At 36.1% G+C, this 12,603-nt stretch overlaps 1 protein-coding gene across 2 annotated transcripts in view; it reads left to right on the top strand.

Moving 5' to 3' along the window:
• Positions 1–12,603, top strand: part of OXCT1 (3-oxoacid CoA-transferase 1) — a 136,071-nt gene that overhangs the window by 75,206 nt on the left and 48,262 nt on the right. For both annotated transcript variants that reach the window (XM_012435458.2, XM_012435459.2), the window contains exons 12-13: positions 3,113–3,185; positions 3,779–3,854. In XM_012435458.2, coding sequence (XP_012290881.1) covers positions 3,113–3,185; positions 3,779–3,854 — 149 coding nt within the window. The remainder of the gene's footprint in view (positions 1–3,112; positions 3,186–3,778; positions 3,855–12,603) is intronic.

Below are 12,603 nucleotides of genomic sequence, written 5' to 3'. Positions count from 1 at the left end.
ATCACTGGAAATGTTTTAGAAAGGAAATTCTCAGACCTTACAAGCACATACCTACTGAATTAGAAACTCTGGCAATTGGATGTGGCAATCTGAAGTTCATAAATCTTCCATGTGATTCTGATGAATGTTAAGGTTTGCAAACCACTAGTTTAGATTACCCAAATTTGATTTATAACACTGTTGAAGGCACATAGTTGGCATTTACTATTGTGTGGATGACCTGTTAAATCATAAGCCAAAGCACTCAGTAACTATGAAATTGATAACTCTATTGCCCAAATATCACGAAAATAATTCAGATATACATAAAGAAAAAACGGAGGAGACAGAAATCAATTGGGAATAGCCAAATAAGAAAGCCCTCTTTATGTTGATTGTCTTTAGTTATGACTTTTCTTGATCAAACTTGGACATTGTATTTAAAAATCATGGATTAAATTTTAGGATACTCATTTTCGTTTAGATATTGAACTAAAAATGCTGAAAATTAACCTCACTTCGAAAGAATGTAATTTATAAGATGCTATAATGTATTAGTGGAGGCCTTGATAATGTTTTTTCAGGAGAATTGTTTTCTAGGCTCTTTAATAAACTATGCTTCACAAATAATATAGGAAGAGCCAAAGCTCTTTCCATTGATTTCAGTTTCCTATAGCATGGTAAATATGCCTTCTATGTGTTATTGGTCAGTGCAGATTGTCTTTTGGAAGTCAGTGTTTAGCCCCTAAAAAACAAAGAACTGGGATTTTTAATGTTTTTTTTTTTTCCTTTTTGTCCTGAAAATTCCTCCTCCTTGACTTTCCACCTTATAGGATTGATGAGGATCTGAATTTGTAGGTCATAGCCATTGTGTCTAGAATAAAGTTTAGTTGTGTTATGCCTGTCTTAAAACCTAGAGTTCACACAGGCTGCCGTATAACCCCATGATATAAGCCAATTGCTTGGTCCTGAGGCATTTATCCCTAGAGGGCAATGACATTTGTCTCTTTTATAAGTAGCTTTGGAGAGAGGAATAATAAATATGGGAATAATAAAAGCTGACATTTATAAAGCCCTTTCTCTGTGCCAGGCAAGTTAGAGTAAGGACTTTGTAGGCATTATCTAATTTAATCCACTAAGTATTACATGCTGTTTAAAAGCCCCTGCTAACCATATCAGGAAGTAATTTCCAAAACTTTTCAGTTTTATGGAACTTTAAAAGATACAAAAATGTTTCCATCATTTAGAATCAAACTCCCTTGAGAGATAATATTTCATTTTGATATAAATATATGTATATATTTACTTATATATTTATAAATAAACTTACTCTTTCTCCATACTCAAGTTTGAATGGAGGGGGATATTGATGGAAAAGTTTGCTTTCGAGAAAGACTTGAGAATCTGAGGATGTAACTGTGTTACACAGTTAGGAATATTCAGACTGCTTGTGGTTCTTTTGTTTCTGGGAGCTATGCCCTGTTCCAATCTTGTATTAACAGTTTTTCTTTTCTTTCTTTTTGTCTGCCCTAGTATACTGGGGCCATGCATGGGGTATTCTCAGACAGGTGACTTATCTTTGGCAAAGTGGTATGTGAGCACCTTCCTGGTTGAGACCAGAAGCTGTTCCCAGCCCCCTGATGCCCCTGAATAGACAGGAAATACATCACAAGATGAGAGCAGCTTAGATATGAGTCAGGTGATTTTATTAGTTCTATGGGGAGTAAGTGACCTTGAAAATCCTTTCCAGCTCTGAATGTCCTTCCAAGGTGACCTCTTGGAAGTTAACATTAAATACATTAGCCAGTATTACCATGTTATTCCCTGATTTTTTGAAAATCCTATAGTTTTATTAGAAGCTTATTGGGCAAGAAAATACAGATGAGTCAGAAGAAGAAAGAAAAAGGGAGAGAGATGAAAATTCGAGAGTTCAGGCCAAATGATATTAAGGAATTAGGTGGGTCCTTTTTTTCTGTATTTGTTTTCTAATTTTATTTTTATTTCTCCCCAGCTTCATTGAGATATACGTGACCAATACAAATTGTTTAGATTTAAGATGTATAACGTGATGATTTGATATACATATACACTGTGAAATGATTACTACAATCGTTAATTATCAGATCCATCACCTCACATAGTTACCCTTTTTGGTAGTGAGAATTCTTAGATCTACTTTTCTAGCAAATTTCAATTGTACAATATAGTATTAACTGTAGTTACCATGCTGTACGTTAGATCCTAAGTACTTATTCTTCTTGTAACTAAAAGTTATTTGTTGATTAAATGAAACTTCTGTGTCATTCCCTTCAAAATTGCATTCCTTCTTCCGTTCCTATTGATTCCACCATCTCTTTGTCCCAGTGACTTACAGTAGCATTGGATTCTGACAGGTGTTATCCCAGACCTCCCTTCCTCCTCATTCCTAAGTGGTATTTAGCAGAGGATTCCGAAGGGAATGGGGATGGTGAGAGACTGGAGAGGTATAGAAAATAGAGGGGTGCATTTCCTGTAAAACAGAGGTACCCAACCCCTGGGCCATGGACCAGTACAGGTTCATGGCCTGTTAAGAACCAGGATAGGATGCACAGCAGGAGGTGAGTGATGAGCCAGTGAAGAAGCATTACCACCTGAGCTCCGCCTCCTCTCAGATCAGGGGCAGCGTTAGATTCTCATAGGAGCCCAGCTGAACCCATTGTAAAGTGTGCATGTGAGGGATCTAGGTTGCCTGTTCCTTATTGTAATCTAATGCCTGGTGACCTGATGTGGAACAACAGTTTCATTCTGAAACCGCCACCCTCCCCCAGTTCATGGAAAAATTGTCTTCCACAAAACCGGTCTGAGGTGCCAAAAAGGGGACTGCTGCTATAGAGAATTTCCAAACAATAAGAAAACTAAAAGTTGGTCTGCTTTTTTTATCATCATGCAAAGGCAAGAGCAATGTCAATGACAAAATACTCCCCTCCACAGAAGAATCCTACTATGTTCCCCGCACCTGCTATGTCACTGCATTTTAGTAAAGGGAGCTTAAGTTCTTTTGGAAATGGAGAAGTTACGGACCTCTGTTCATCATGATACTCTTAGAAAAATCTAATAGCCTTTTCTTTTTTTTGTGTGTTGTGTGTGTGTTTAGGCAAGGAAACAGTTACTATTCTTCCAGGAGCCTCTTTTTTCTCCAGCGATGAATCATTTGCAATGATTAGAGGGTACGTAATAACAGAGCCCCTCATGTTTCACACAGTGTGGAATGAGCTGAGTCATCCTCTGAGTATGTTAGCAAGGCTCTGAAACACAGCCACATTTCCCAGCCAGAAAGCTCTCAGGAGTTTGTTCGGCTGCAAGATGTGAAGTTATTCACATCAAATGTTGAGCATTGAATATCCAACCCACCATTAGGAAAAGAACCCCCAAAATGGAGTCTATGTCTTTGTGCCAGCCAGACTGAAATAAACATTTCTAAGGTTCGTTCTGAGGATTCTAACATTTTCTTCAAACTGTGTTCACTTTCTAGCTAGTGTTTGTCTTCAGATAGTCACATTCTACCTCACTGAAGGAAACAATCTCCCTGTGTACACCTGATCATAATTTGTTATTGAGACAGTGTATACTATAACTTAAAAAAAATTCTTAATGATTATTTCTCTGTATCAGCTTGGATCTGATCTATTTGGAAATCAGTTGTATGGTGGGGGAAGCAAATATATTTTGGTATTATGAAATTATTCTAATTGCTGGCAAGTTCAAGCAAAGGGGACAAAAGCTTGTTAGGTTCGCTTTATTCTTCCTCTTTCTTTCTCAGGGGACATGTCGATCTGACAATGCTAGGAGCGATGCAAGTTTCCAAATATGGTGACCTAGCCAACTGGATGATACCTGTAAGTAGACATTTTTTATTCTGAGTTATGCTTGGATCAGAATAATTATTTTTTAAATACTAAGGCAAAAATCTTATCAAAGGGCCATGAGATCACAATTCTTTTAAAAATGAAATATTTTAATTTATATTTCTTATTAGAATCAAATTTTAATTAAGCAGGCACTGAGACGTATTCAGCTTTGCCAGTTTACCATGTAGCTGGGACTAAAAGTAGTCAAGGTCAGAGCCAAAACATCTTCCTTAGAAGAAACCAAGTTGGAGGAGACTTAAAAAACAGAAAAAGTACTAATTATACACGGAAAGCAAGAAATACAAATATTTACCATAACTAAAGTTTTAAACTAGAAAGAACAATTAAAAGTTTGTTAATGTTGTTAGTTCTATTAATCAGTGATTGAAATAATCTTGATTGGTCATGTGACCCCATGAATAATCATTGTCCTCTACTGTGGAATGCAAAACCTGTGAGAATTTAACATCGTCGTGAAATGCACAGTTGTCATTTAATAATGACCTAAATCAAGGAAGAAACCTCTTAGAATTAGCTTTGAAAAGAGGACTGTTATCACTGACTTAATCCATGAGTGTAGTTCATTGTAGACCAGGTTGTTGCTTCCCAATTATGTGCATGGAAACAACAATGAATATGTTTATGATTATGAGCTCGTTTTGGCTGGTAGCCCAGTTGCTTTTTGTGTTTGTATTTAAGGATTTTCATGTGTTTCTCTATAGAACCAGCTAAGAAGAATCTTGTCAAATAACTGAGGCTGGTGTTCTATGATACGACAGTTTTCTTGAATTTGCTTTTTAATAATTTTTTGAAGAAGGCGGATTAATGTAGTTGATAATAGTATTAGAGATCATGTTAGTCTAGCTTATTTGATCTAATGCCACCTGAAATGTTATTTTAAGTTTTAATAATTATTCAAGCCCTAGTTTCCAAACTTGGTGGTATATTGGAATCTCCTCAGAGTTTAAAAAATTTCAATGCCTGGATTCCAGCCCAGATGGTCTGTAATTCAATTAGTCAGGGATGTAGCCTGGACAGTCTGTCATTCAAAACAACTCAGGTGGTTCTAATATGTGACCAGGTTTGAGAACCAGCATATTAAAGATTGATTACAACTCAGCCCATTTTAAAATGTAAGAGAAAAATATCATTGAGCCATCATGGTAAGAACTCTTAGCAAATTGTGGATTATGTTGTCAGTTTAGTTGCAAAAATATTGATCTTTCTGAATCAGCCATAATTATAAGAGTCCACAGCTTTTAGTTGCTTCAAAAAAAAAAAAAAAAAAAACATCAGGGAGGGTCTCCTGAGCATCATACAGTAAGTTAGATTGAAAGTATATGGAAGTACTTGTGCAGGAAATTGAAATGTATTTCTGTTTTCAAATTTTAGAAAAGGGCCATATAAGGTAGTAGAGCGAGTATAGGAAAGCAAGCCCTGGGTGTTAGCACTGACTCTACCAGTAATTGAGGTGTGACCTTGGACATTTCACTTATGCTCTTTGGGTTAAAATGCCCTCATCCATAAAGTGAGGGTTTGAGACCAGATAATTTTAGGGGTCTCATTTGGTTCTCTTAGCTTAGTGGGTAAGAGCAAGGCCCTGTAGTGAGATAGTCCTGGGTTAAAGTCTTATTTCTGACACTTGCTGGCAGTGTAACTTGAGCTGATTTCCTATTTTTCCTCATCTGTAAAATGGGAATCATATAATAGTACCTACTTTGTAGGACTATATGAAGGAATACACATGATAATGCAAGCAAAGTGCATAGCACAGAGCTTGACACATAGCGCCTGGTAAATTGGTTATTATTTTTATAAGAAGTTGCGGATACCTGGCAAAGAAGAGAAAAGCATTGGGTCCTATGAACAAAAGCAATAGGGTTTTAAATATATCTGTTTGTCTGGACTAATGATTTTTGAAATCAGTTTGTACAATGGTCCTGGGTATGGAGCAGAAATGTGTTAAATATCTTCTTCCCTTTGGGGAACATGCGCATCTTTATATCAGTGTAAGATTTGTTTAGATTATGATTTAGCATGCAGTAAGGCTGGAAACTCTCATAGTGACAATGTACATTATGTAGTTATTTGTAGGAAAGTTTTTCCAATATGTATTATATTTTTACATATCCTGTTAAGATTCCTGTGAATGACTAAAATACAAATGTTTATTACTTTATACTTTTCTCAATATAACTTGGAGCCTATGAGTTCCCAAAGGAATGGACCTTGTGTGGTGAACAGCTCTGGAGTTCTGTAGCAACATCATGGAAATCTAGTTGAGAAAAATTAAGCATGAAAGGTGTTCTTGGGTTTGGTTCCACTGTTTTGGTAGTGGAAGTTGGTAGTGTTACTTCTGATTAGCATTTCTTTTGTTGCTTTCATAACTGATAATCATTTCCTGACTTCTTTGTGCATATTTTCATTATTTGAGACTCAGGGAAGCTTCAGAATCAAGACCATGAGGTTTAGTTTGGTTTGAATTTCAGCTCTACCTTTTAAAATTATGTGATCCGGAGCACATGTTTTTGCTAGGATTAAGTGAGAAGAAAATGAAAAGTGAACACTGCAAGCAGTCTCTAAATAGTGGCTGCTATTAAGTAATGCTCTATTACTTAAAATTAAAGAGAGAATATTCACCTTAAAATACACTGGTATAAGCAAGATGATTTTACAGGAGCCAGTATAACCTGCTTATCCTAAGTCCTTATTCGAGCACCAAAAATTAAGCCCTTTGAGGATACATTTTTTTCTGTTATTGGTTATGGAGAAAGATAAAGAAGGTAAAGAAGCTTACCTTCCTTATGTGATTTCAGTAAACAAGCTATTTTTATTTGTTTCAAAGGTTTGTTGACTTATATAATTTAAATATATTTTTATTGCAAGATCTGGCAGTCAAGAAGCTGAAAAGTTCAGCTTTATTATATCATTTTTCATTTACTTTTATCTTTTTCCTGAGTTTAATAATCTTTCAATGGCTGTATAAGCCATGAATTTTCAGCATCATGACATCATAATCAATCATTACAGCATCAGATTACAATAAACATTAAGCCTTCAGGGCAAGCAAACGGTGTGGATGCTATTTGTCTTACCCTTTAATAGCTTCTTAGTATGCAGTGTTGGTCTCACGTGCACAGTTTTTTAACAATTCTACCCTGAGCATCCAAAGGGAGAAAACTTGACAAAACAGGAGTTGGCTCCTTCAAGCTCCCTGCTGATTGTGATGATGGAAAAACCACAGGCAAGCTAATAAATGGTGGAAAGATGTGCAGTCTGCTGAATCTATATTCAGAGCTGCTCTAGTGCCTTCCTAATGCCTATTTTTGGAGAACAGCTGGCATTGATTATTGACTTATGAAGGGAAGCAGATGTGTATGGTCAGCTATAAGAGCTGGTTATTGAAAGCACAAAATAGCAGCCCACTGGACAGGGCTGCAGTACGTGAGTGGCACGAGAGCCAAGAGCCCTCCTCTATGTGGAAAGGATTGAATGAAGCATTCTTATGGCAAGGAAGACACTTCTGGTGTCTTTTGTTTTTCCTTTTCTCCCTCACATTTTTCATCTCTTTGTGCATTTGAAAAGAATAAATACTAATTAATGTCATACTCATGTGTGCTACATGTCTGAGCACATAAAATTGCTTGGGTTCTCTAGACATGCTGCCTGTTTTAAATCAGTTAAGTCTCTAGTATTCCTGGTTATAAAACTACAAGGGGATTTGTGTCCAAGATTCAATCCATTAGTTTAGTTGTATCAATTGTAATCCAAATATTAAATCCAAAATATAGATATTTAAATATATTATGACATAGATGAAGAAATAAGCATAAATCTCTAGGTATTGTTTTAACATTAGTGTATTGTTTATTTGGTCCTGAGGTGCAGGAAAAGAAAAACAGGTGGAAAATATAAATGAGATGGTGTGAAACTTTTACAATTAGTAATGCCTTTCTCTTATTAGTGTAATATAGTGGAAAGCTCATAAAACTTTGGAATTAGACAGACTTGAGCTTAAATACTGGTTCTTATTGATCATTTAGTGTACCACTGTTTTAGTATATTCATTGGTAAAATGAGAACTTTTAACTCATGCTTGTTCTGGGGATTAAATTAGCTCATTCATTCAACAAGTATTGATTTGGCAAATATTAAGAGCCAGGCACTGTTAAATATAAAGGTCAATGTTTTTGGGAATGCAACAGTTAACAAAACAGACAAAATTCTCTGCATTTATGGAGCTGACATTCTAACAGGGGTCAGCAAACTGTGGTCCATGTACCAAGTCTGGCTGCGGCCTATTTTTGTAAATTTCTCTTGGAGCATACCCATATCCACTCATATATATATTTTTTATGGCTGCTTTTGTACTGCCACAGTAGAGTTAAGTAGTTAGAATAGAAGCTGTGTGGCTTGCAAAGCCTAAAATATTTACTATTTGGCCCTTTACAGAAAAAATTTGCCAACTCCTGCCTTAGATCATTGATTTGAAACCTTTTTTCTCTAATATAAGCAAGTAATGCTATACATTTCTCTCTAATCACTATACTAGTGACATCTACAAATTTTTATGTTGTTTCAGTCTCTTCAAAATACTTTCTAATCTTCCTTGTTATTTTTTCCATGACCCATTGTTTATTTAGGAGTGTGTCAGTTTCCAAATATTTGGTGATTTTCCACATAACTTTAAAAAGTTTTTCAGTTTATTTCTTTTGAGTTCAGAGAGTATACTCTTTATAGTGTCAGTCCTTTTAAATTTGAGACTTGTTTATGGCCCAGAATATAGTCTAATTTTAGTGACCATTTCCTTTGCACTTGAATATATATTTTGCTCTTGTTGGGTAGAATGTTCTATAAGTGTCATCTGGGTCAAATGGGCAGTTAGTGTTGTTCAAGTGTTCTGTGTCTTATCAGTTACTAAGAGAGTAGCCTTGAGATCTTCAGCTATAATTGTGGATGTGTCTTTTTTCTTTCAGTTATATCACTTTTTTGCTTTATCTGTTTTAGAGCTGTTACTACTTGCATTCATACACATTTAAGCTTACGTTCTCCTAATGAATTGATCTCTCTCTCTGTCATTTTGTCTTTTCAATAATATTCCTTATATTGAAGTCTACTCTCTGATACTGATATAGTCACTCTTCATAGTATCTTTCTCTATTCTTCTGCCTGTAACCTGTGAAAACCTTTATTTTTAAGTAGGTTTTTGTAATCATATAGTTAGATCATTATCACAGTATCATCTTATAATCTCTAAATCTTAATTGGAGGTTTAGACCATTTACATTTAATGTAATCACCAATATGGTTGGGTTTAAATCTATCAGAATTTTTTTTTTCTGTTTATCTCATCTGCTCTTTTTGCCCTTTGATTTCTTTTAGATCAGTTAAGTATTTTTTGAGTATTTTATCTTCACTGTTGGATTACTTTTTAGTGGTTTCTCTAGTGCCTCCAATATATATATTTTATCACAATCTACTTCCAGTAATATATCACTTTATGTATAATGTAAGAATTATACAATAGTAAACTTCTATTTTCTGCCCTTATTGTGTGTTATTTTTAATATTTAAACCTGTGTGTGATATAAACCTTATAATACTTTGCTATTATTTTTGCTCTAAACAGTCAACTATCTTTTTAAGTAATCTTTAAAAATGAGAAAAAAGATCTCTTTTATCCTTTTCCAACATATTTTCTGTTTGTTGCACTTTTTCTGTGTACAGATCTAGATTGCCATTTGATGTTGTTTTCCTTCTGCTTGAAGGACATCCTTTGATGTTTCTTGTAGTATATGGCATATGGATGTCTCTCAGGTTGATCTTTTTCAATATTTGCTTTTAAGCTGTGTTAAGATTAGTTGAGAGTAGCCTTTAGTTGCAGTCTAATTTAGCCCACTACTGAGGCAGTTTTCTTCAGAGGACTCTACCTGATGCTCCATGTATTATGAAATCTTTCCTCCCTGTTTGGTGGGATTGTGAATTGTTCCTAGACCTGTGTTAGTTCTAGGTAATTTTTTGCCTAACGCTTGCTTAGTGGTTCTTTTTCAGGCTTTGACTAATTTTTTCTTGTATATGCACACATCAGTACTCTGCTAAAGACTTGAGATGTTCCACCTCTGCAAACCTGAGTTCTCTCTCTCTGTGTAGTGACCTCCTTTCTGGTATTTTCAGATCTTAACTTAAATTGTATTTGCCTCAGCCTCTCTGAAGCCAAGAAGACTGCTGGGTTCCACTTCCTATACTGCAGCCTGCAAATTCTCTCCAAGCAGTAAGCTGGGGGAAATTGTAGGTCTATCTCATTGCCTTCCCTTCTTTCAGAAATCATAGTCCCGTACTGTGTGTGGTCTAATGTCTGAAAGCTCCTTTTTCATGTTAGTTTGATTTTTCTAACTGTTTAATATCACTGATAACATTTTTGAATTTATGTCATTGTGTATCTACTGATGGATTTCTTAGTACAAATCCATAGAAGTAGAATAGCTTTGTCAGTATTTTAGGGGTTTTGATATATATCACTGAGTTACTGGCCAGAAAAATTATCCCAATTTACTCTCAAACTGTTTCTACTCTATTACCAACATTGGTATCAGCTTTTTAAAAGTTATATTATTTTCTTCTGTTATTTGGCATTTCTTTCAAAAGCCGCTCTCTGGGACTAAGGGGCAGCCATGCCTTACTCTTCTGGAGGGCACTTAATCCTTTTCACTCTTGTTTTGGAGACCTTCCTTTTGGCTTCTAGCAATTATCAAATTCCAGTGCTCCTATCTTTTGCTATTTTAAAAAACAACATTGATGTTGACTATTCTACATCAGTGAATGTATCTTAGGAGATCCACTGTAACAAGCACGTGTGTGAGTGTGCATGCATTTCTTCTGTTTACAATATTTTGAACAATCTCTAAATATGGGATAAAATTAAAACACAGCTCTTTTATATCTCCTGTGGTACTCTTTAACCTTATTCTGTTAGGGAAGCTTTTCCTCTGCCCTTAATGAATACTCAGGCTGTATGACATTTCAGCTAACTCTCAGAAAATAAACTGCCCTTAGGTCACTTTAATTCATAAACTCAGTCTTCATTCAGAAATTGGAGGGTCCATTCAAAAACAGTGAACAATGCTTTAATAATCACTCAAAAGCAATGTGTCCCCTCATTTTTGATCTCCTGGTTATAGTCTGCCTGCATTTGAAGGTTATATGATATTCTTTTGCTTTTTCTCTACTTCCCTTCTCTTCCAGCTCACTGTTTGACACGCACTAGGATCAAAATTCAAGAGAAAGGGAAGGCAAGGAAATAGGGCAGGAAAGACTTTACATATCTAGGGGTCGGTAATACTGTTTGCTGGCTCCATGATCTCTGGTCCATAAAAGTATTTAAAGCTGATTCCTTCCTCTCTCTGTGTGGGGAGTGGGGTGAGCGGTTATCTTTAGAGGCACCCTTCTTGGTTCCTCCTGCAGCAGCTGCTCCTATGGGTGATGGCTGAATGCTTCCCCAGCAGCTTCTGACTTTCCTGTGGTCCACTTAACACATAGACTCTTATGGGTAGAGTCCTTCGTCCTGGGCTGTCCTGTTGACAAAGCATTAAAACCTGTTTAGGCTGGTTCTCTCTCACATGGCCCTCATCTGGGAAGCACTCACATTTCTCATACTGCCTCCAGTGATAGCGTAGTTACTTCCCCCAAACAGCCCCTTTAGCTTTCTCAGGTAGGAGTCAGGCAGCATTCCCTATCTGCAGGGACTGTCTTTCAGACCCTGGGTTGTCAATGGAGTGATGGGCAGACACACCATTACCACTTCCTTGGTTGCTGAGAAATGTGGGGGTAGGTAGGACACTTTTCATCAAATAAATCCTTCATGTGAAACTCTGTGCTGTTCCCATACTGTATTTCTTGGTCCTGCAGAGGGTCCCAAGAGCCTTGGAATGTGCTTTTGACTATTTCTTTTGTCACTTCTACTTCTGAGCTTCTACCCTACACGCTGGTATCTCCCACCTCTTCTATCAGCCAGAAGTGAGACAGTAAGATGTCATCTAACATCTGGTTACCACCACTTTTGCTCATCAGCCTGCCTTTTTCTTGTTGCCATTAATCCTCCCTATTTATCATATTTAATTCTGCGTGTGATGTCTTACACTACTTTACTATTATTTCCGCTCTAAATAGTCAACTGTCTTTTTAAGTAATCTTTAAAAATGAGGAAAAAACTCTTTGATATTTTTCCAACATATTTGCCCATATAAGCTCATATTCAGTTAAGCCTTGGTGCATGTAAGAGTGTTTTCCATCTATGGTTCCAATACCTCTAGGTAGTTCCCCCCAGCCTGTTTTGTTTTCCACTTTCCACAGAGGACTGTGGAAGAACCCAGCCAAACCCTGTTTGCCCTACCTGGGAATAAAAATACTGACCCATTGGGTTGGACCTTTACTTCCTCTGCTGATTAAAAATGCATTCAATGCCTTCAGAATTTCTAAGAGCAAAATATTGTTTCTTCTTATACAGTGATTTAACAAATGGGCATGCATTTTTTTAGAAAGCCAACTTTTTATTAGTGATTCATGAATTTGGGATGTTATTAGAAACATAAGTTATTTATTATACTTTTCTTGGGTGCTATATTTGATTATCTAAAAATACTTTTATCTATGACTATCTGGAAAACATGTTGAAAGCTAATGTTTAGTTTCCTTATTTACTAAACCCGATATTTTTCAGACTAAAGGTATATTTAGAGAC

Source organism: Aotus nancymaae, unplaced genomic scaffold, assembly GCF_030222135.1.
Source record: "Aotus nancymaae isolate 86718 unplaced genomic scaffold, 86718_ANA_hifiasm-v0.15.2.pri h1tg000014l, whole genome shotgun sequence".
Lineage (NCBI taxonomy): Eukaryota > Metazoa > Chordata > Mammalia > Primates > Aotidae > Aotus > Aotus nancymaae.
Note: the sequence above shows the minus strand (reverse complement) of the source record. Positions and strands in the feature narration are given on the sequence as shown.